Below are 22,910 nucleotides of genomic sequence, written 5' to 3'. Positions count from 1 at the left end.
ATTTTGTATTGCGTGAGATTGTTCGTGTTTTGCCTAGTTTAAGTTTGAGATGGTTTTGACGATTTACGTACCACTACCCTCCTTTATATATTCTAAGGGATGAATTACTAGTCGATTACAAGGTAGGAGTCCTAATAGGATAATAAATAAATCCTGGCGTCTTCTTCCTTCTTTAGGGCAGCTGCAATGTGTGTGCTATGTAGTGCTAGAGATGAGAGAGAGAAAAAGATTCACTGGTGCAATACATTGGAGCACAGGTGCTAGGCTAGCACCTTCAAGCACCTGTGGCTTACTTGAGCACCCGGTGTCCTGAATAAAGAAATAGTATGTGGTTGCATAGACATGTGCAGGAGGTGTGAGTGGTGAGGAGAGAGGAAATGATATTTGGTGAATCCTACAATTGGACGTGCAAAGGTACAAAACGTTGGATCAAATTTTGCTAAGCTAGCACATGTGATATGGTTTCATCTTAGTACTACCTTCTATCTCAAACACTAAAGCTGCCCTTACAGTCATTGCGATTTATCCTCGTCAATAGATGAAAGTCATGAAGAAATAAGATAAAGCGATGCAAACAATAAGTTATATTAAAAATTTATTTGATCAATATTAATGTATAAAATTGATCCAAAATAGCACTGCTACGTTTCTTGACAAAATAAAAACACATAGGCCACAAAAAACACCTAAGTACTATGATTATGAGAAAGCATTATGACACGCTACTCTAATATCAATTTGTTATAAATTAATTTGAGCTTCAAAATTACCTAGCTAAATTCAATGGCAGAAGCTCAAGGTCAAATTTATTTGTACTTTTTTGTGCATATATCTTTTTCCTACCTTTCTAGTGTTTCACTGCATTTGAGATCAATGCATGTAGTTTCTCCAAAATATATTCAATGTAAGATTAGTAACTGACTATATTAGATTAATGGATTGGATCATATCATATCCTCTTCAATATTATATTTTACATTATTATGTTTGTTTTACTTGCGAGCGTATGATCTTTTTTATGTTTTTTCTTCCTTTGCATTGAAAATTTCCATCTCAACTTTCCCATTTCATTTTGCTTAGAACAAAAAGACTCGGTGAAGAGCTTCTTTGCGGATGCAATCATCACCTTCGTCAGCATTTCTAGAATGCATCTTGCGACAATCTTACATTATAGCTAGATAACCTTCCTTCTTAATAAAAAAAAGTGATCAAGTGCGATCCTGAAAAATTACTGCTAGATGACCTATCAAACACAATATTAATACATGATTGTTGTTAGAGGTTAGAATATCGAAGGCGGTGCTGGATAGGATATCGAAAACAATAAAAGTATGTTTTCATTTTGTTTCTATATCTCATTTTTAGGCATTTTCTTTTCATATGGTCTTTTATTATGGATGTCACAATTATTTTGAATTTGACTAGTATTTCTCTCTCTATATCTTTTTTGCTATTATTTGTCTCGATTTTAGTGTAAATTTTATCTACATTCTATGTATCAGTTAAAAGGGAACATATCAGGTGCAAACCAACCTCTCCATGCAAACTATGGAAATTTCAATCTGGGCCATCAGATCAACATCTGAGGGGAGGGACGTAGAGAGGTGGGAGGGGGGATTTGCAAAAGTGTGATTACTCAATCCAAGGACGGGTCCAGATTGTAAAATTATCCAATCTCTCATACCCCTTGGGTGCTGATCTAATGATTCAGATTGAAGTTTCCATAGTTTGCACGAAGAGATTGGTTTGCACATGATACGTTGCCCAGTTAAAAATCATAAGTTTTTTGACAATCAAAGGAAATCAGTGAAAATGTTTTGTTCACCACTTGTTTTTGGAGCAGAGTTTGGGAAAAGCTATTTCATATTTAACAGATTTGAAGGAGCCAGGAGTAATAGATTCACATAGGAGGTAAGCGTGAAGCTGGAGGATGGAAAGGGGGTTGGCGAAGCAATAGGAATGCCAGCAGCTTGGGACATATATAGGATAAACTGATGGCCAAACGGAGGTTTAACAACAAGATGAAGGGGGAAAATCTAGCTGGTGGTTGGATTTCGTTTGTGTAGTTCTGGTTGATTGAAAGAAAATCAGTTTTTAGGTGCGTGCTAAATATTGTTTTATAGGGATGATGTTGTTATAAAGATGATGCTAAAATTTGGTAGCAAACTAGTAAAAAGCTTGAGCTTTAACTGCGTGTTACTAAATTTAGGTCATGTCCACCGGTCTCAAACCAAGCTGCACGATTGCGCTAATATTTTTTATGGAGGGAATCGCGACGACTGATGAGACGATGACCAATACTATCTCCGACCATGACGTCACACACTCACATCGCCTCCTTCCACATAGGAGGTAAGAATGAAGGTGGAGGATGAAAAGAGGGTTGGCAAAGCAATAGAAATGCCAGCAGCTTGGGGCATACATAGGATAAACTGATGGCCAAACGAAGGTTTAAGAACAAGATGAAAGAAAGAAATCTAACTGGTGGTTGGATTTCGTTTGTGTAGTTCTGGTTGATCGAAAGAAAATCAGTTTTCAGGTGCGTGCTAAATATCGTTTAGGGATGATGCTATAAAGATAATGCTAAAATTTGGTAGCAAACTAGTAAAAAGTTTGAGCTTTATCTGCGTGTTACTAAATTTGGGTCATGTCCACCGGTCTTAAACCAAGCTATGCGCCTGCGCGGCTGCGCTAATATTTTTTATAGAAGGAATCACGACGACTGATGAGACGATGACCAATACTATCTCCGACCATGACGTCACACACTCACACCGCCTCCTTCCACACAGAAGGTAAGCATGAAGCTTGAGGATGGGAAGAGGGTTGGCGAAGTAATAGAAATGCCAGTAGCTTGGGACATATATAGGATAAACTAATGGCCAAATGGAGGTTTAAGAACAAGATGAAGAGAAGAAATCTAGCTGTGGTTGGATTTCGTTTGTGTAGTTCTGGTTGATTGAAAGAAAATCAATTTTTCAGACGCGTGCTAAATATTATTTTATAGGGATGATAAATATTATTTTATAGAAATAATGTTATAAAGATGATGCTAAAATTTGGTAGCAAACTATTCAAAAGCTTGAGTAACTGTGTGTTACTAAATTTGGATCAGGTCCACCGGTCTCAAACCCAGGGTTCTCCTTTTCGTTTTTGGACCGAATCCCGCCATCCGGCGGAAACGGAATTTCGGGCGAAATTTCGCTAAATTTCGGTAATTCCGACCGAAAAGTGTTTTTGAATTCGAAAAACGAAATTTTGTTGTATTCCGACCGAAATTTCGGTTTTTCCGACCGGAATTTCGGTAATTTTGACCGAAATTTCGGTTTTGCCACCGTAAAATGATGCAAATTAACAGAAAATGATGTGTACATATGGGAAAATTGAAAATTTTGGCAAAATTTCCCCTGATTATGTGTATATTGACAGTTTATAATGCATAACATATATATAACTCCACAAAACAATGACAAATACACCATTTAACACATAACTCATGTCCAAAGTCCACACATACAACGTAATACATCCAAAGTCCATTACAATTATTACACATAACTCATGTCCAAAGTCCACACATAGAACACAATACATCCAAAGTCCATTAGAATTATTACAATCCAAAGATACAACAGAGGCAAAGGCATAGTCCAGAATAATCCATGTAGCATATTCTCTGCATTTAAATATTTATGTGAAATAAATTAAATAAGTAGAGGAAGCAAAACGTATAGATAATTTCTGTTGATAGGATAAGTACCTGCATTCTTCAGTCCTCAAATCTCTCTCCCGGTGGTCCCTCATACGGCTCGTCTGTTGGTGGCAAATACACGTACGTAGGTGGGTGATGTTGCAACAGTGGAGCTCCATATGGTAGGTAGCCGTGATAATCCAAATAAGACAATGCTGCAACTGCCTGCGGAAGTGGCGGGTTCACCACCCCTGGTGGTGGCCACAGAAAGCCCCCTGCAGGGGGAGAAGTACTGTAAGGGTTGTAGTACTGACCACTAGAGGCAGAGTTGGAGCTATCTTCATCATATGCAAGTGGGGCATGTCGACCATGTCGACTTGTCGATGTTGTTTGTCGTTGTGAAGTAGGTGCTCCATGATCTGTATCTTGTGTTGCATGGGTGAAGTCCTCCTCCCCAGTGAACCTTATAGTAGGAGATATACGATAACCACCACTTTCGTTGCCATCATTGCCATCACCATCACCATCACCATCACCATCACCATCACCATCACCATCACCATCATCATCATCATCATCATCATCATCATCATCATCATCATCATCATCATCATCATCACCAATGTCCTCACCACCACTAGGCTCAGGTGTGGTATCGTCACTACCTAACTCCTCCTCAGTGCGTGGTTTCTTCCCTTTTCTCATTTCGGGACCAATCTTAGTCTTCCTTTTTCCCAGATGTGTGTCCCCAATTGTTTCTTCGGCCCATGTCTCCACATCTTCATCGTGACCATGAGAAGAGCCTATGTCAGTGAACATCTGGCTCGGCAATGGAGTGTCAGTGAAGTCTGAGTCTTCATCAAATGCTGGGTCTCCATTGGACCTTGATTGCTTCATCCAATCTTGAATTGCTGATGACTGCCGGTACAAAGAAAGATCCATGAAACTGCTAACTGGATCATAGTCATATGGATCGACCCCTCTAGTAGCACGTTGCAGACGCAAGCGGAGGTTGTAGTTCACAAAGACCAATTTGTCCAATTTCTGGTGACTCAACCTATTGCGCAGTTTGGTGTGGATGTAAGCAAATGTGCTCCAGTTCCTTTCACATCCACTAGAGGCTGCACACTGCGACAACAAGCGTCGGGCGACCCTTTTGCAACACTGTTGTATCTCCCCCAAATGTAGCCCACCAAGCAGCTGGTGAAGTTTTCCGGTCAATGGCCATTCGCCTAGCAATGTCACTAGAGAACTCACCTTGCTTCATCCTGAATATTTCAAATTCTTGCAATGCAATTGCTGCTGAATTAGTATCCAACATTTTCTCCAGGCCATTGCGCATTACTGCCATGACTTTCTGTGATGTGCCCAAACTGTACTGCACATAAGGGTTAAGAGCACAAGCAGTGGCCATATATGTGCCTGACATCACTGTGGTCATCCTTGCATCTATCACAGCCATGATCTTTTCAAACCGGGGGTAGTCACTGCTGAACTTGCTGGCATATGTCTGCCTCATGTTTTGATACTCCATTGTCACCTCACTCAAATTAGGTGTCTTGTCTGTGTCAGCAAATCTCAAAAACATGTACAGAGGCTCAACATCATTGATCACATACTCCATATTCGCCCACCATTCAAGACTTGTGATGCATTCGTAAATGTACCTTCCAGTTTCACTTTTGAAGTGGCGGGACCGTCGGAACTCAGGTGACACTAACCATGTCATGAACTGGTCCTTCTTCTTATACATGCTTTCAAGGAACATGTAGTTGGTCCCAAATCTTGTTACATTCCACTTGACCAACTCTCCACCGATGGCTTCCCTCATCATGCTGTGTAAACTGTTGGAGTTGTAGAGCCAGCTGCAAATTCGTTGCGCGCTTCGAATACAAGCATCATGCTCCGGCCACTTCCCTATGTCCTTCAGCATAAGGTTGATGGTATGGGCAAGGCAAGGCTGCCATGCAATGGTAGGGAACTCGTGACAGAGAATTTTGCAGGCTTTTTTGTAGTTCGAACCATTATCCGTGACAAGCTGAACCACATTGTGAGGCTCCACTTTCATGACCACTGCTCGTATCTCCTGCACAACATTGCCAATGTGATATGCATATGGTCCTATATTTTATGCCAAGGTGAGAACAATGCTTCGATACATGGACTTACCTTCAACAAGTATTGATGGTCCTGTATTTTGTCGGACGCATTGATGGACTTCAAGAAATACATGGTGCCACCGCTATACACCAAGAAATTAATGACCGAGTTACGCATAGGCCCCGTCCACGAATCACACATGATCGTGACTCCACATTCATCCCACTCGTTCTTCCACTTCTCTATCTCTTTCTCTATCTCCTTCACATTCTCATCCAAATATTTTCCATCTATCTCCCTCTCTGATGGTATTTTGATTCCAACACCTGCGGTCATAGAAGAGAAAACATTAAGATCACAATGAAGGATATGTAATGTAGCTCAAAATATACATTGTTACCTTGTTTCTGGGTCTCCACGATCGCAGCTTTAAAGTATGGGTCATCGACTTTCCGGCCGGGAATACCGACAGCATGGCACGCCTTCGCCCATGCCCTCCCTAGAAGCTCTCTTGATGTCCTCCCCTTGACAGTCCATGGGCCGGTATCAATCCTTTGCTGCCGTGGACCACTGCTCAACCCTAGATGGTAGTCCCTAACTCTCTCGGGGACTTGTGACTGGCTCCTTCCGAACATCGAAGGCAGCGGTCCACCACTGCCTCCAACACCACCACCTGCTCCTACACCACCACTCCCTCGATCAGGACGACTACTACATCCCGATCCGCCACCCCTATCATATCGTGGCCCAGGTTGCTGCATAAATTCATACTCTTGGCGGGACTGGTGTAAGGCCGCTTGTAGTTCTGCATCCTCGTCGAGCCCCTGGCCTTCCTCTTTCTCTAGATCAATGTGCGGCCCCCTTGCAGATTGGTCCCTCAGCAGCTTTTCTCGGGCCCTTGCTTTAGCTCTAGCCTTATTCCTGTCCAACTGCTCACTAAAGAAGGCCTTAACTTCGGCTGGAACCGAAGGGCAGTCCTTCACATCTTTCCCCCTATGTGCCAAATGCTCTTTGAACCTTGTTGCTCCTCCCCCACTCTTCTCCTCCCTGCAATACTTGCATTTGAAACCACCCCTGATCTTTTGGCCATGCTCCCACACTAGGTCTGGCATTGTCCTACAATTACAGAAAAATAGTAAGGTGTAAGTTCATGAATAACACATGAAGTAGCAACTCATGTTCTTTTTTATGAATACCTACTAACAACCCATGAATATCACATAAACTAACAATTCATTAAAACTACCAATTCATACATTGAGACTAACATGAAAAAATTCATACATATCAACTAACTGATTTTTTCTATGCTTTCTATGTCACATGGTCTCTAGAATCTCAAATCAACTAACTTAGATCGACATCAACAAGCATCAACATAAAAAAAACCTTCTCATACCTTAGTTCCCGGAGCCGAGGCGAAATCCGGTCGGTTTCACCGGTTTTCCGCCGAAACCGCACCGAAATCCGCCCGGATTACGGATCCCTTCCGACAGCGCATCCAGGGAACGGAATCCGCTACACCGCTCCCGGATTTCGCCGCCTTTCCGCCGAAATTTCGGTGCGGGGAGGCGAAAATCGCCGGCGGCGGCGGAGGGGACCAGAGAGGAGACCGTGGAGGGGAAAAAAGAGGCTCGGGCGACCGTGAGGGGTGACGCTGACGACCAGATAAGGTTTACCGTGTTAACGGGTTAACGGGTCCACTCATCGTTAACGGGTCCGAACTCATTTAGTGATTTTAACCAACCAAATCAACTTATATTTGAACGATTTCAAGTGCTACTCGCTCAAAAAAGCACCTAGTTTTTTATCATATTTTTATCATATTTTTTTTACAAATTTTTTTGAATTTTTGAATTTCGAAATGAAATTCACCGAAAAGTAGCGAAATTTCTCTTCCCGGTAACTAGCGGAAACGAAATTTTTACCGGAATTTCGCCGAAATTCCGCCGAAATTGTGAACCTTGCTCAAACCAAACCAAGGTGCGCGGCTGCGCGTCGAGGGAATCGTGACGACTGGTGAGATGATGACCAATGCTCCTATCTCTGACCATGACGTCACACACTCGCACCGCCTCCTTCCCCATCCACCCCCACGGGTTGCTTTCGCTGGCTGCTCCAAATCTAAAGCACGCCATTTCCCTTCTCTAATTGCGAGGGGGTAAAACACAACGAACACGCGCACACAAAAATATTTGCGAAAACCCGAGGGGTAGAAGGGGAAAGGCGACGGCCGCCTGGAGGAGCGAGAGGGCGGAAGAGCGGCAGCCGCAGCTCGTCGATGGTGGTTAGGGTTTCGCCGCCCGCGCCCTCCACCCGCTGAAGAGCCGCCCGGCGGCGGAAAAGAGGCTACCGCCTCGCTCACCCTGCGAGGCTCAGGGGGCGCAAAGAGGCGGCAGGCAGCGGCCAGCGGCGGCACGGCCCGATGACGGAGCAGGAGCGGCGGGACGCGGAGGCGGGGGGCGACCCCGCGGCGGCGACGCACACCAGCAACATGCAGGTGAGGGCCCGGCTCTCTGCTTCTCGGCTTGCTCAGGAGGGTTCCGGGAGCTCCACGGCAGGCAGATCCGCCTGGGGCTGTTCCGTAGGCTAGCCCAGCCCCTGCGACCGGCGCGCGCGGCGATTTCGGTTTGCTACGGCGCAGTGGGTTCTGCAAGGCAGCTGTTGGGAATTCCGCACGGGGGGCGGTGGGGAGTTTCTGGGGGCGAGCCGTGCCTTAGATCCGAGTTGGCTGCTCCTGGAGCTGGCAGTTTGGTGTTTCGAGGGGGATTAGGTATGCTTACTTCTTAGCCAACTGTAGTAATGAGCGAGGTATCAGAAAAAAAATTGTTTTCTTGTTGATGAGGAGTAAGGTGGGTATAGGGGTTTTTTGTTTTTTCCACAATCAGTAACGGCGGCTGCGGGTTTGAAGCTAGCAAGGCATGCTTAACTGCGGCTGCTCCGGATCACCTAGTTTCTGACTTTCTTTCAGTGAACTTATTGATGATAGCTGCGGAGTGAGCCGTTTGGACATGTGTATAAGCCTTGTCCTTTTTTTTGGTTTGCATATTTAAACAAAAAGACATGCGCCTTTAGTGTGACGCAATCACTACTGATATCATTACATCAACATGGAGCTTACATGATTGAGTCATATTGATACAAATGCCATGTCGATAAGCTGCTACCCTTTGGCTATTTCTGTGCCAGTATTAGTGTCCTTCTATCTTGGAGACTGTAGAGCCTGCGCAACCGAAGTTTTATAACAACCAGATGTTCCAGCATAGGTGGATGTGATCTACATTCTTAAACTGAACATATAGGAGCAGAATCTGCTTCCTTCTAAATTTATTGCGACATTTGATCATATATACCAGTGTGATTTTGTACTTCTGAACCCAAATATCCCAGCTTCACCGAGTGTCTAATTCATTGAAGGAAAATAAATGACTTCGCACTTGCTGCACTCCTGAAAAGGCAGTATGTTGTACCATAGAATTTGGCATGCTGGCGCTGACCTAAAAGTGATAGTAAAAGGGAGTGAAGATGTTCCCTTCAGTGGTGGCTGTTTATGTCAGGACACATTGTCCAAAACAGCTTGTGTTACCTGCCAGCTGATCTATGCTCATATTTGTATCTGTAGTTATACTGCGAAATCCAAGTTTTGATCGGCTCACTATCAAACAGACACTGGTAGTCATGATTTTTTAAGTCAATCGTTCCCATTGGCTAGAGCATATGCGATGAATGTTTCAGTAGGAGACAACTTTTGTTGTGGATAGTATGTTCTTGCAGCAGCATGTCATAAGGTAGCTGCAGCAGAGGTATGAGGTACCAATGGTAGGGAGGTTTGCCAGTATCTGGGCACATAATGGGAGGATCCAGAGGGCAGAGCCAGTGCGGCAGATATAGAGTACCAGGGTGGCAGTCTAACCACACTAACTTAACGTCGATATGATTAGATCAAATCCTTGTTTTTAGGAATTTGCAAATTTGAGTCCTGACTGTGTTATAGATCCATGTATTAAGAGTCTGAGCAGATCAAAAGTTAAGGTTTGACTTGTGTTAACCACATATACTATATAGTTAAAGCATTCTTACCCCTCTATCCAAAGCTATATCTATCTGCCTCATTAGAAACCCTAACCCTGCTCAGCAATGCCTTTTTTCCCAACTTCTATATGATAGTTAATCCGATGCAAATCTAAGTTCGTAACAAGTCTGGCCTATTTTGCACAAGTCTATGGTCAGGCGCTTCTTCGAAATATTCTGGAAAAACAGACATGGCCTCTGTATGTATGGAAGTAGGATAACAAGAAAAATCCCTCCTGCGCTGTTCATAGCCCTTTAGCAGCTCAGATAGAGATAACAGGCATCCCAACAAGTCCTCTATGTCAGGAATAGAGCTGTGGCATATAGTTTGCCCCTAATATTGTGCTTTTTTCTTTAGTCACATAAAAGTAAGCACTAAATGAATCTGTACGGGTCAACTTATAGGCTTAGTGTTGTCCTCTCTCTTTGTAAAATGGGCAAGACATCACTATGAGGTACTGAGGTGTAGTGACTGCGGTATTTGAGTTATGACTTGCCCTTTGACCGCTGAGAAACTACTACTAGTTTTTGTTGGTCTACAGGAAAGACTTCAGATTTCATCCGTATTCCTTGATTCTGTAGTAACATATAAGTAAGCCCCAGTAGAATGTTCATGGGTTTTCTCTTGAACTTGATGAATTAATTTAAGTTAGGCCTTACCTATTAGAGATACCTAAGCTGCAGGCATGAATCTATGAATAGGAAATGCTGTGGTAGTATCTACATTCTACAGCACAAAAATTGTCAACTGATGCTACAAGAACGTTGAAATTCATCTGAAAGTAGCTTTGCCGAGTGCTCACTCGAATATCAAGAGGAGCTCCTGTGTCAAGCACATTTTATTTCTGATACCATGTTTTGATAGTTGATGCTATGGTTTAATAGTTGATGCTAAATCATCACAATTTCTGGGACAAGCATATCTTAGAGATGGAATTGAACACTACAAAGTAGAAAAATGTATTTCGTTACTTAGATGCGGAAGTAAATATAATGTAAACTAAAACTGGCACCAGACTACTATCATTATCCTGGTTTCAAACTTTTTGGTTGTATGATTTTACCTTTATTCTCTTATTGAGCAGTGCAGATTCATTTAGTTTCTGAATTTGACCAGTATGCTTGTTCCTGCTTGTAACTATCAAAAAACTTATTTCTCTCATGTCTACTTTGTACACTCTTTGTTCTTTTACTCGTACAATAAATGATGGTTACTATATCTAACTGTTCCAGCGTGTCAAAGTATACCGTTTGGCTGATGGTGGGAGGTGGGATGATCAAGGAACAGGGCATGTTTCTATTGAGTACATTGAGGTATGAAATTTTTTTGTGCTAATATTGATGATACTTATTATTTCTTTTATATGGCTCTGTTAAGCTGAATCCGCCACTTTCTCAACTCCTTATTTTCTTTAATGGTGCCCAAAGATTTGTTTGCCTCTTAAGTCTTAATCAATTTCTAGTCTGCTACCTTGTTACAACATGCTTGGTTTTTGTAGCCCTTGTAATGTTTCTAAGATAACAGGATTTTTGACAACTCTTTGTTTCTCAATGAAACAAATTTCCTGATCACAATGCTTTGTGTAAGGCCAAATTTTTGAATTGAAACCAATTAGCCTAGTACATGTTTTTGGCCAGCACATACTTGCCATGTATTACAGCTGCATCTTTTATGGCAATACTGTGACTCCCCACCAAATTTAAAAACCATGTGGTGACTCAGTTGGATTTCTTTGCTTACTTTGCCATAAAAGGTTAACTAGTTGTTACCTTGGTTCTTTAGGCATATATAAGCCATTCAAACTAAATCTCATTTGAGCAACCAATATGGTATCGACTAACAACTCACATTGAACAGATGTCTCATGGTTCACCACAATCTGGGTCTGTGTCACAATTATACCTTATCAAAGATACAATAAGAAAACCATAGTCACAAAATTCCTGGGTCAATGGGTCGAGGAACAGGGTATGCTACTTGGGAGAGGTCAGGGACAACGTTCCTGGGTCAAGAATACTGCCTTAACCCGCTTCCTGTGACTATGAAGAAAACCTTGTCCGAGTAGACACCACTCTCATTCATGCTGTGATTGTGATTCATGGTACAGTGCTTGATATCTAAATAAACCAATACAATTGAAAGTGCTTCTAATGTGTGAAACCAGAATTTTGTGTTATTGTTTTACAGTTTCTAATTGGAAAAGTCCAAATTGCTCCCCTCAAGTATGTCCTAAGTCCGGATAACCCCCTTAACTATCTCTTGGTTCAATTTGGCCCCTATATAGGACAAGTTTTTTCTACACTCGCGTGTAGCTACTCTCATCATCAGTATACCATTGTGTGTATGTCCGCATACTCATTTATCACTTTGAGTATGTTCATATACTTATTTTAAGATACTTCAAAGGTATATACATGAAAAATTTTAAAAGCAGCCCTATTTTTTAAATATACTATGATTATACCTTAGTATTAGTATATAAAATAAGTATGTCCATATACTCTATGTATGGTCACATACCCAACATATATATCATCATAGATATTCTAGTATGAACACATACTCCGCGTACATACTTTTCGTTAGAGCAGATACGTTATGTATCATGAGATACACACATGGGAGTAGCTACAAGCAAGTGTAGAAAGGAATTTTCCTATATATATATAAAATGAATTTTCTGTCATTATTTTTTGTATAGTTTTGTATCATAAGGGTTAATTTATTGTTAAATATCATACCCTATAATGATGAAAAATCTTGACATATTTTTCTAAAATATGTTATGATGTGTGCTATCATCCTGCATAATTTTAACTCAAGACTTTGCTTTTGCGTAGATAAACAAAAAAAGATAAATCTTATTAAGGGGTAAGTTGGACCAAATGACATAGTTTAGGGGGTAAAGTGAACCAAAAAATAGTTTAGGGGGTTATCTAGACTTCGACAATACTTGTGGGGAGTGATCTGGACTTTTTCAGGCTTACCTTTTGGACCTTTCAAAGAATTCAGTTTGGGTTGATTTCCAGGGTTCAAAAGAACTTGGTTTGACCGTTTTGGATGAAGAGGACAATGAAACACTACTTGCGCACAACATCACATCTGACGATATTTACAGAAAACAAGAAGGTGAACTAACACACTATAATCCAATTTTCAACCTAATTAATATCTTCTACACAACTTTCTAATCCATTTTCTTTGTTAGAAACGATAATTTCATGGAGGGATCATGAAGCAGCAACTGACTTAGCACTAAGCTTTCAGGAAGCTGCAGGATGCTCCTACATATGGTAGATGAAGCAAGAGCCGCCCTGTAATTATGATTTTTTGTTCAATCATTCCCTTTGGCTTAGTTTTTTTTGTTCTGGTCGGTGCTGTGTAGGGAACACATATGCGACATTCAGAGAAACCTACAATTCAGTAACCTTGGTGGTGAGTTTTTAATTATTATTAAATATGCTGTGGTTGTTTATCCGTTATCCATACCATGCATACTCGCTCGCATACTCTTCTCATCTCAACTATGTCCTGCAGCTCTGGAAATTGGTCCTCGTCAAGCATCGGAATCTCTAGAAGCCTCTAGATTAATGCACTCAAATGGTACATCCCACTTTGCTCAATACATGTTGTGCTACTGTGTGCTCAAGTTTTTATTGAAGTTAAGATCTGCCTGTCCACTTGAGATTGCGGTGGCTTTTCAAAAGCATTCCTTTTTAAATTATTTAAAGCAATTGCTGAAAGTATCTATTGGGGACATATAGCAGAAAAAAGTGTCTTACTATTATCGGTTACATCCGTAGCAAAGTAGATTCTGGAGCGCCGCACAACTGCAACCATTAACCATCATTGCTTATTCTTATGTGAGTGAAAGTGTAAATGTACCCAACATTGGTAGATTTTAGTAACATTTGCTACTCTACTTTGTACTTACTGTTAAGCTTGATAACTAATCCGTCCATTGTCACAAAGTTCCCGGGTTGAAAGCTTAGAGGAAAGTACCGAAACAGCATAAGAAAGGGTTCAATTCACTGGTTATGCTGGGGGCTTGGATCCTTTGGAAACAGCACAATGCTTGGGTCTTCGATGGATCAGCTCCTTGCCTGCAAGTTGCCCTGCAAGCTTATAGGGCTGAGCTTAATCTATGGCAAGCTGCAGGTGCTAAGGGGCTTAGGATCCTTGGTGTAGACTGGGAGGATTAGCTGTAACATTAGGGTGTTGTGATCAGGTCCTACCTTCTACCTTTTTCTTGTAATAGTCTCTTTTTTATGTTTTATTCTACTGTCACCCATTCTGGCTCAAGATGTGTGATTGGTCATTGTAATTGGCCAATTCTCTCTTCTTAATACAAAGATACGCAGCTCTCCTGCGTGTTCAAGAAAAAAAAACAAAGTTCCCGGGTCGATAGCGTGAGAACGCCACTTGCGAGAGGCTTTTACAAGGATGGGATGAAAATGTCCCCACGTTCCCGGGACAGGGTGACGTTCCTGGGTTGAGGAATGCTGCTGTCTTTGACCCTGTTTCGTATGACTAGCAATAGACATCTTAAGTGTCTTTTTTGTGAAGGTTTACGATGTTCAAAGCATATATAGAACATGCAGTGCAGTTGAGTACAAGCTAATAGCTGGAAAATGTGGTGATGTTAACTCCTGAAGTGACTATGGATGATTCACTATGTGACCTCGGGAGTTATGTGCATGCTTTTATGGGCTTCTTTGGTTCATGATTCTTTTCTTATTTTTGTTTTCTTCTCCACCTTTTCTTACACTTTGTGATTCTGATACATGCGTGCAATGACTGGACCTTTGTTCAGCTGTACATATTACTATCTTGCTTATATGCATGTGATGTTCACCTTGTCTAGCGTTTGTCTCAGTATCGTTATGCTCACTAATCATTCTTCCCTCTGCAGACGATTCGTTCCGCTCTGCTAATGGTGAATTCAGGGAGCTTCCCCCTGTTGAGTTGTCTAATCTTCCTTTCATTCTAAAGGTTGGATTTTTTTTATTGTGTTCTTCTCATGTGAAAATGTTATTATTTTGCATCTCACTGCATAGCCACAGCATTTATTGTTATCTTTTATGTTTTGGTCCAATGTTTAATATGCTTTGTGTCTGGGCTGAGAATTGTGGTCTAGGCGTTGCTTGATCATGTTTTTGAAGTCCCATCTCCTCTTGATGAATACATGTGGACATTTGGTAGGCTCATATTAAAATTTTTGAGTACCTGCTTATTCTTCTAGCAGAGTAGTTTTACCCAAGAGTGTGAAGGGAAAAGCTTTGCTTATTTGTTTTCATATGTAACCATTGATATTTGGTCTGGGGAGGGGGGGGGGGGGGTCGCCTTTAAAACACTGGTTGCTAATATTGCTAAGTCTGGTGTTTACCTATTTCATAGAATTTATTTTAAGCTTTCATACCTTTTCCTTTTGCTATGGGAGGACCAGGAGTCACAAGCAATGCCTAAGTAATTTCAGTGCTACCTTTGTAGATAGGGAAATTATAAAATTCTTTTGATGCCTGGGAGCTTACCTGCTTATAATTCAATGTTTGGCTTACTTGAAACAATGTACCGATGCTAAAAATCTGCAGACTGTATTAGAGGGCGGCATTACGGATCAGATTCGCGTGGCAGAGTTGATAACACAAGATGTAAGTCATCTAATCTTTGCCATGTCATGGTCGTATGTACAAAATGTATTGGTTTGATGTGAATCAGCATCCTGAAGTGTGACTAAAACTTCTGAGAGAGGTGCACAACAACCAGATGCTTAGAATTGATTACACCATCTTTTTCTTGGGCATGGTTATTCTTGTCTTTGAAGTCTTATACTACATGCAAATTCGTGCAGCGTGACTTTTTTCCAAAGCTAGTGGACATGTTCAGAATGTGCGAGGATTTAGAGAACTTAGATGATCTTCACATGATTTTCAAATTAGTCAAGGGAATAAGTAAGTATATACCTGTATTATAGTGAGTTTGTTAGTGTTTTTAGACTGGTACTGTCGTAATGACTATCAATTTTCATTCTGCAGTATTGTTGAACAGTCCATCGATCTTTGACAAGATCTTCTCTGATGAGTTTATTCTTGACATAATAGGTGCCCTTGAATGTACGGTGATCTTCATTGTTACCCCTTGTTTCTCATATACATTCATTGCAGCACACAATTATGTTCATTTTGATCATAACTACAATGAATCCAAGGCTGCTACTTTCGTATTTTAACTAGATATAGATATACTCTGTACAGATGATCCAGAGGTTCCAAGAGTGCAAAGGCACCGTGCTTTTCTAAAGGATCATGTAGTTTTCAAAGAGGTATTCTGAGTTTTCTTGCACATATTTCCTGTTTGTGAACTAGTGGTTATTTAATGTATGACTGTTTCTCCCCACAGGCCATACATATTGAAAACAATTCTGTAGTTTCGAAGATACATCAAACATACAGAATAGGCTATCTTAAGGTCAGTATCGCTTCATAATATTTGGCTAACTTCTCTATATCCTTGTTATGTGCCAATACTCCTTTTACAGTTTTACTTAGCCTGTGTACAGTTTTGACAATTTTGGGGCATCTGCAGGATGTTATACTACCACGAATATTGGATGATGCCACTCTAGCAAGTCTGAACACAATGATACACACAAATAATGCTTCTGTTAGTGTTTCTCCTCACCATGTTGGTATCCTTACATATTTACCCCCTTTTGTTACTTATGATATAGCGATATGCCTGCAGGTTATTTCCTTACTAAAGGATGATGCTCCTTTTATCAGACAGTTATTTGCTAGGATGAGATCATCAGATATTTCTATGGAATCAAAACGAGAATTGGTAAGAATAGTGTTCATATTCTTGTTAATGACAACCTGATGTCTTCGTTTTGAACTGTTTTTTGAAGTCAACATTGTAAATTAGATAGGCATCTGAAAGTTACAGCTAACAGGCGAGACTGCCCCATTGTTTCTCGCATTGATGCAAATGGTAGCCGAGGACCAAAATTATCGCTACTTTCATGATTTTGTCGATTTATTGGTGTTTGTTAACAGGGGATAGTTGGATCAGCTATGCCTTGTTTTAGACCTGCTGGATTATTTCTTCTTGAATCATATAATTTGCTATTTGATAATTTACCTGAGTTTATTTCTTTATAGGAAGTTGAACTTTTAGGTTTTGCATTGCCTTTAGAGAATTTAATTTAATGTTACACTTACACAAAAGTCTCACAATCTTAAAATTTGCTACTCGATGTCATGTGGGGCTCACCTCATTTGTAATGGCATTGTCCATGATCTCATTGTTTGCACAGAGGCTTGCTTGTCCTTACGATTAGATGGTCTGTAGTAAGATAGTTTTCTTTGCCTGCCTGTTGGCTTCACAATTACTGGAATCTGGATTGAAAATGGAATGCTTTGCTTCTTGTTTGGTGACACTGCTAACAATGGTTCTGGTATTGCAGGTTCTGTTCTTGCATGAATTCTGCACTCTTAGTAAGAGCTTACCACTTGTTCAGCAGTTGCGACTGTTTCGGTAGGCCCTTCATTCTCTTTTCTTTGTTTTGTAAAGGCATAACACAAAAGGGCAATGGTATTATTGTATGAATTCTCCAAATGTGCAAATGCATGGCTGTAGGCTATCTGTACTACAAAAACGAAAAGAAATGCGACCTTATAATACCGGTGTGCTGAGCTTGGTGTTGTCATTGTTTTCACTACCTGGCAACCTCACTATCATTTGACTTCAGATTTGCTGAGGATATCTTGCCATAGGTATATCAGGGGTTATCATTCAGATTTTCATGTGTTCATTACCTGTAACTTGTCTCATGGCGCGCAATATGGTTCATAGGATGCATATAACCCATAATCATCAGGCGAATCTGCTGCTATTCTTTTAGATAACTGTGGACTACTGGACTCTATTTGATTTATGTAACTCTTAGTAGCACGCCATGAACTAACCACCTACTTTTCTTCAGAGATCTTTCAGGTGAAGGCGTTTTCGAAATAATTTCTGATGTGTTGCAAAGTCACGATAGAAAAATTGTTTCAGCTGGGTACTTTTCAAACAGTGCTTTTAAATTATCCTGTCTTTCTTGTTGCACCACATTTTGTTCTAACTTCTAACTGCAGTTTATTGATGAATGCAGGACAGATATCCTTATACTTTTTCTTAATCAGGATCCTAACCTATTGAGGTCATATATTGTTCAGCAAGAAGGAAATTCTCTTCTAGGACTTCTGGTAAGTTGCACCTTTGTTGAAGCATGTGAAATAATGGCACCTTTACACACAGTGACACTTGTTGACTCTTTGTGCTCCTTTTAATCAGAATTATAAATGTTTAGGATTCTTTTTGGTCAAAATTTTTAAGCTTTGACTATCATATATATATATAAAAATTAGTTAGATTTACAATATAAGATTGATGTTAGTAGATTCACCATTAGAAGTACTTCTGCAACATATAATCCTTTTTTATTTGGAAGTGAATGGTCAATTTCCATGGTTGATGTCCAAAGCTAGCTATATTCTTATCAGAGTGTGTAGCATTCTGAATATATGAAACTGCTCTTTTTTAGCTGAAGTGGAGGTCCGACTGTTTCTTGTCTCAAATGTTTTAACAAGAAATAACAACAGGGCCACTTGGGATATGATAAAAATACAGTCTGTTAAGTACAACTTATTGTGTTTGTTTAGTGATATACTAATTAAACAAAAGGCATTGCCTGTTACCAGGGAGTTTCTTCACACTTGGTGACCTGAAGATTGGAATGATTTTCTCAACATATTATTATTTCTTTTGTAGTCATGTTTTGTTCATAATAGCAATGTTAATTTTTAGGTTAAAGGCATGGTAACTGACTTTGGCGAGGAAATGCATTGTCAGTTTCTAGAAATCCTTCGAATATTGATGGATTCTTTCACTATGTCTGGAGCACATGTAAGTTATGTTTTTTACCATACTAAGTTTATTAAGTCACATATTGTCTTCCGAAATTCCAATAGCCCTTTTAGTACTTATTCATTTGAATTCAGGCTACATATCTTGTATTCGTGATCTTTAAATCTTACTAAAATTATTTTGCACTTTCCTACCATTTGCCACCTAGATCTTTATACCTGAAGTAAAGTCTATTGACCATTTAGTCATTGATTATGCAATGTAAATTATAAAACATTATCCTTTGCCATTATTTCCTGTAACTTACGTGGTGGAGGGTTGTGGTCATTCTTCTGCATCTTGTGTTGAAATTTGTAGGGATGTAAATTGGTGACCCTTAGGTGCACCTCCAATCCTCTTTAGTTCAAATATTTGTACTACTTCTCCAAATGAGATCCTATTTTAGAAAAGTAGTACAAATATTTGAACTAAAGAGGGTTGGAAGTGCACCTAAGGGTTACCAATTTGCACCCCTAGAAATTTGTTAAGAATATATGAAACTTCACACATTTTCTTGATCAGATTTGGCTGTACTAACACTTCATTCTCTTGCTGCAGAGGGAGGTCATTATCGAGATTTTCTATGAAAGGCATCTTGATTATTTGGTTGATGTAATAGCATCCTCTTGTCCCCAGAGGAACATTTCTCGGTCAACATCTAACTCTGCATGTGCTGGTAGAAATGCTGGAGGATACCGAATCAAGCCTGAGATTTTGTTGAATGTTTGTGAACTGCTGTGCTTTTGCGTAGTTCATCATCCCTACAAAATTAAGTACTATTCTATGCACACTTCTTCCATTGTACCATGAGACTTTTACCATCTTTCTATGCATATTCTAAATGTTAATCTTGCAGGTGTAATTTTCTTATGAACAATGCTATTGAGAAAATCCTTGCACTGACTCGACGGAAGGAGAAGTTTTTGGTTGTAGCAGCTGTTAGGTTTATGCGCACTATTATATCCAGAAATGTAAGTTTTATGAATTTTCAACTTTCCTTGTTTACATTATTGGAAAATTGGAAGTTCCCTTGAAGTTTTGCACTACTGTCATGTTTGAAATATATTCATCAATGTATTATAACTCTTACTGATCTCGCTTTATGGTCTACAAGAAGTTTCACTAATTACAAGTTCTAAATCTGCTGGAATGCTATTACCAGGTGTTGCATTTTGCTTTTGCATTTATGCACAACAATTTCCTGCAACTGTTTCTAGGTGGTATCTGCAGTATACCACCTCTTCTGGATTAATCTGACCAGACCATGATTGTCTGAACTTAGTGCTCATTCTTGAGTTAAACCAGACCCCGGTGTTTGTTATTTGATAAGCTTTATTTGCTGGTTCTCAGTGGAATTAACGAGACATATATATCTTCATCTGCGCTATCTAGAATCTGGAGATATGACTAGCATGAACGTGATGAATTAAACAAGCACCTAGCTATCATAATATCCCAATTGACATTCTATATTTTGTAGGATGAGCATCTTATTCGCCTTGTTGTGAAGTTCAACTTGTTGAAACCAATAATTGATGTGTTTGTTGAAAATGGGGATAGATACAACATGCTACATTCAGGAGTACTTGAATTGTTGGAATACATACGAAAGGTACATTTTCAGAATCATTAGGTTGTCGCTTTGAATTCTGGCTTTTGCCTGGTTACTACTATGAATTCTGCCTAATTCACTGGATACTTACCTGCAGGAAAATATAAAAACTCTTGTTATCTACGTTACTGAGTCTTTCTGGGATCAACTTACAAAGTTTGAACATTTTGGGAGTATTCAGGCCTTCAAACTCAAGTATCAACAGGTTGAACCATTTCTTGTATACTATGCATCCCATGTTGAGCTTTTGACAAATAGATAATACTTTACTGCTAACAGAATCTTATTTTCTGCCTACCATTTTAGTATTAGTATGTATTTTACTGAATTAGATAGCCTCTCTTTTGTTTCTTCCTTCTTTTGGCAAGTATCTGGAGAGTGCTGAACCCAGGTTGAGTGCTAGTGTGCCTGACGTGAGAAAGAAAGCAGAACAAAGAGGTCTTGAGAAGGAAGAGGAAGACTACTTTAACGAGGACAGGTTTGTTATTGTTTCCTTATTGGTCATTGATTTCTTCATTGCTTTTGCAGTACAGTTTTTTTTATTATCAATTGCAGTACAGGTTGGTGATGCTCTTGATTAGATATTCCAGGGTGCTATTATGTTCAGAAGTTATACTGTGAATTTGGGTTGCATGTGACATGATATCCGTTCTTTCTAGTGATGAAGAAGATTCAGGCTCTGGGCGGCGGGCTAAACATGCACAGAACCAGCATAGCAAGGCTAAGGTGCCCAATGGAAGTGAAGCTGATAACGTTGAAAGCGCCTCTAGGTATTCTTCCACGGACAATTTGAGATAATCTTGCATTCCCACGTTTTGGTTATGATATATCTGTTGTATTGGTTTCTCTTGTTACATTAAATGGCAAGCATGAAAATCATATCATGGAGGATTCCTGAATTCTAGTTTACAACAACAACAACAACAACATAGCCTTTTTTCCCAAGCAAGTTAGGGTAGGCTAGAGATGAAACCTGAAAGAAATAAGTTCAAGGTTCAGGCACATTGATAGCTAGTCTCCAAGCGCTCCTATCCAAAGCTATCTCTTTAGAAATATTCCAATCCTTAAGGTCTCTCTTAACCGACTCATCCCACGTCAGTTTAGGTCTACCTCTACCCCTCTTTACATTATCGACCCGCTCAAGAACCCCATTACGCACCGGCGCCTCAGGAGGCCTTCGTTGGACATGTCCTGAATTCTAGTTTAATTTATTAATTTTACTTTCAGGCCTAAATCTGCTGGACTTGTGGACTATGATGACGACGACGATGAGGACTTCAATCCACCACCAAAGGAGCCTTCTAGGCCTTCAGAGGATGATGTGCCCTTAAATATATCCATTGTGAAAAGGAGACCAGTGACCACAGTGGATGGAAAACATGCAGATGGGGATGGTCGCAAGAGGCAAAAGATAGAAACCAGAATTAGTTGTGCTAAAATTGCTGCGGCAACTAGTACGGCTAGTAAGCACAGAGATATACAGAACAAACATACTCCCCAGTCAGCTACATCAAGCACATCAAGTACTGAAGCCAATGGTGCTCTTAGGCAGCATGACACAAACTCCGAGGAGCATCAACATTCCATAGAGAATGCAGAAGCTTCCCGGCAACCTGGAGGTGATTGTATAAAAGATGTGGGCAGTATGTCTACCGAGAAGGCTGTAAATACCACAAACCCAAGTGATTCGGAGCCTTATTCAGTAAGATGATAACTTGTCCAAAACTGGTATGTCCCTGTAACCAATCCATCCGCTGGCCGACAGGAAGGAATCGGAATGTGTTTGGCTCCATAGGCTGAATCCATTGATCTCAAGGCTGGAAGCACGATTGGAGGTGACAGAGGTTGCACCTACCTTAATATCTCAAGTAGAATGCCAGCTATCCTTTTTGAGCCTGTAAAGTTAGTTTTCTGCAAGGAAAGATCTGACAAACATGAGAATTGGAATGTCTGTTGGTTAGAACATTGAATGGGACTTACTCCTGCTGCTGCGCTCGCTATTGTATCTCTTTATGAGCTAGGGGAGTGGCTGGGAATATGTGCCATTTTCTCCATTATTTCTCTCTACAACCATTGACTGAGATGTTACTGTTGTAAAACAAGTAGGAGGAAATAGTTCCAGCCGAGTGGCGTTTTCGCAAGAGTTTGTGCTAACTCACCCTATATGATTGTAATTTGTTGATTCATAGTTTTGGCTAGACATGCTGTCTTGGATAAATAATCTTAGTCATGTCATAGAATAACCTACGCAGAATGTTTTCTTTTCGCTAAACACGTGCTTATGTACATTTGGCAAAAAAAAGGAATATGCAGGACTGAGTAAGGTATCATTTCAAAAGTGCATTAAATTTGATGCGTTGGGATTTGGTCATTTCAAAAGCGCATTTTTTTGCATTGTCCTGATCACGTCATTTGTGAGAATTGCAATGATACCCTACTGCTTCAGGAGAAACAAGTTGAATCGAATGAATGTTGTTATCCCATTC

At 40.3% G+C, this 22,910-nt stretch overlaps 2 protein-coding genes across 2 annotated transcripts; one reads left to right on the top strand and one right to left on the bottom strand.

Annotated features, from left to right (window-relative positions):
• Nucleotides 1-3,497: 3,497 nt before the first annotated feature.
• LOC120709766 lies at nucleotides 3,498-6,458 on the bottom strand. The gene is made up of 5 exons (XM_039995421.1): nucleotides 6,192-6,458; nucleotides 5,861-6,117; nucleotides 4,855-5,777; nucleotides 3,761-4,748; nucleotides 3,498-3,676 (listed from the first exon to the last, which is right to left on the bottom strand). Exons 1-4 carry the CDS (start codon nucleotides 6,424-6,426, stop codon nucleotides 3,770-3,772), a joined length of 2,394 nt encoding a protein of 797 aa, XP_039851355.1. The 5' UTR covers nucleotides 6,427-6,458; the 3' UTR covers nucleotides 3,498-3,676; nucleotides 3,761-3,769.
• Nucleotides 6,459-7,964: 1,506 nt separating this feature from the next.
• LOC120706828 (serine/threonine-protein phosphatase 4 regulatory subunit 3-like) lies at nucleotides 7,965-22,671 on the top strand. Its single transcript, XM_039991556.1, has 25 exons — nucleotides 7,965-8,291; nucleotides 11,096-11,176; nucleotides 12,893-12,992; nucleotides 13,072-13,156; nucleotides 13,249-13,298; nucleotides 13,401-13,466; nucleotides 14,776-14,855; nucleotides 15,455-15,514; nucleotides 15,715-15,814; nucleotides 15,899-15,976; nucleotides 16,118-16,185; nucleotides 16,263-16,331; nucleotides 16,449-16,526; nucleotides 16,608-16,703; nucleotides 17,329-17,399; nucleotides 17,848-17,925; nucleotides 18,019-18,112; nucleotides 18,714-18,812; nucleotides 19,371-19,585; nucleotides 19,669-19,783; nucleotides 20,293-20,424; nucleotides 20,522-20,629; nucleotides 20,793-20,902; nucleotides 21,084-21,194; nucleotides 21,652-22,671. The coding sequence occupies exons 1-25, from the start codon at nucleotides 8,217-8,219 to the stop codon at nucleotides 22,133-22,135; spliced, it is 2,703 nt and encodes a 900-aa protein (XP_039847490.1). The 5' UTR covers nucleotides 7,965-8,216; the 3' UTR covers nucleotides 22,136-22,671.
• Nucleotides 22,672-22,910: the final 239 nt, after the last annotated feature.

This window comes from Panicum virgatum, chromosome 5K (genome assembly GCF_016808335.1).
Source record: "Panicum virgatum strain AP13 chromosome 5K, P.virgatum_v5, whole genome shotgun sequence".
Taxonomy (NCBI): Eukaryota; Viridiplantae; Streptophyta; class Magnoliopsida; order Poales; family Poaceae; genus Panicum; species Panicum virgatum.
This window is presented reverse-complemented; position numbering and strand designations above follow the sequence as displayed.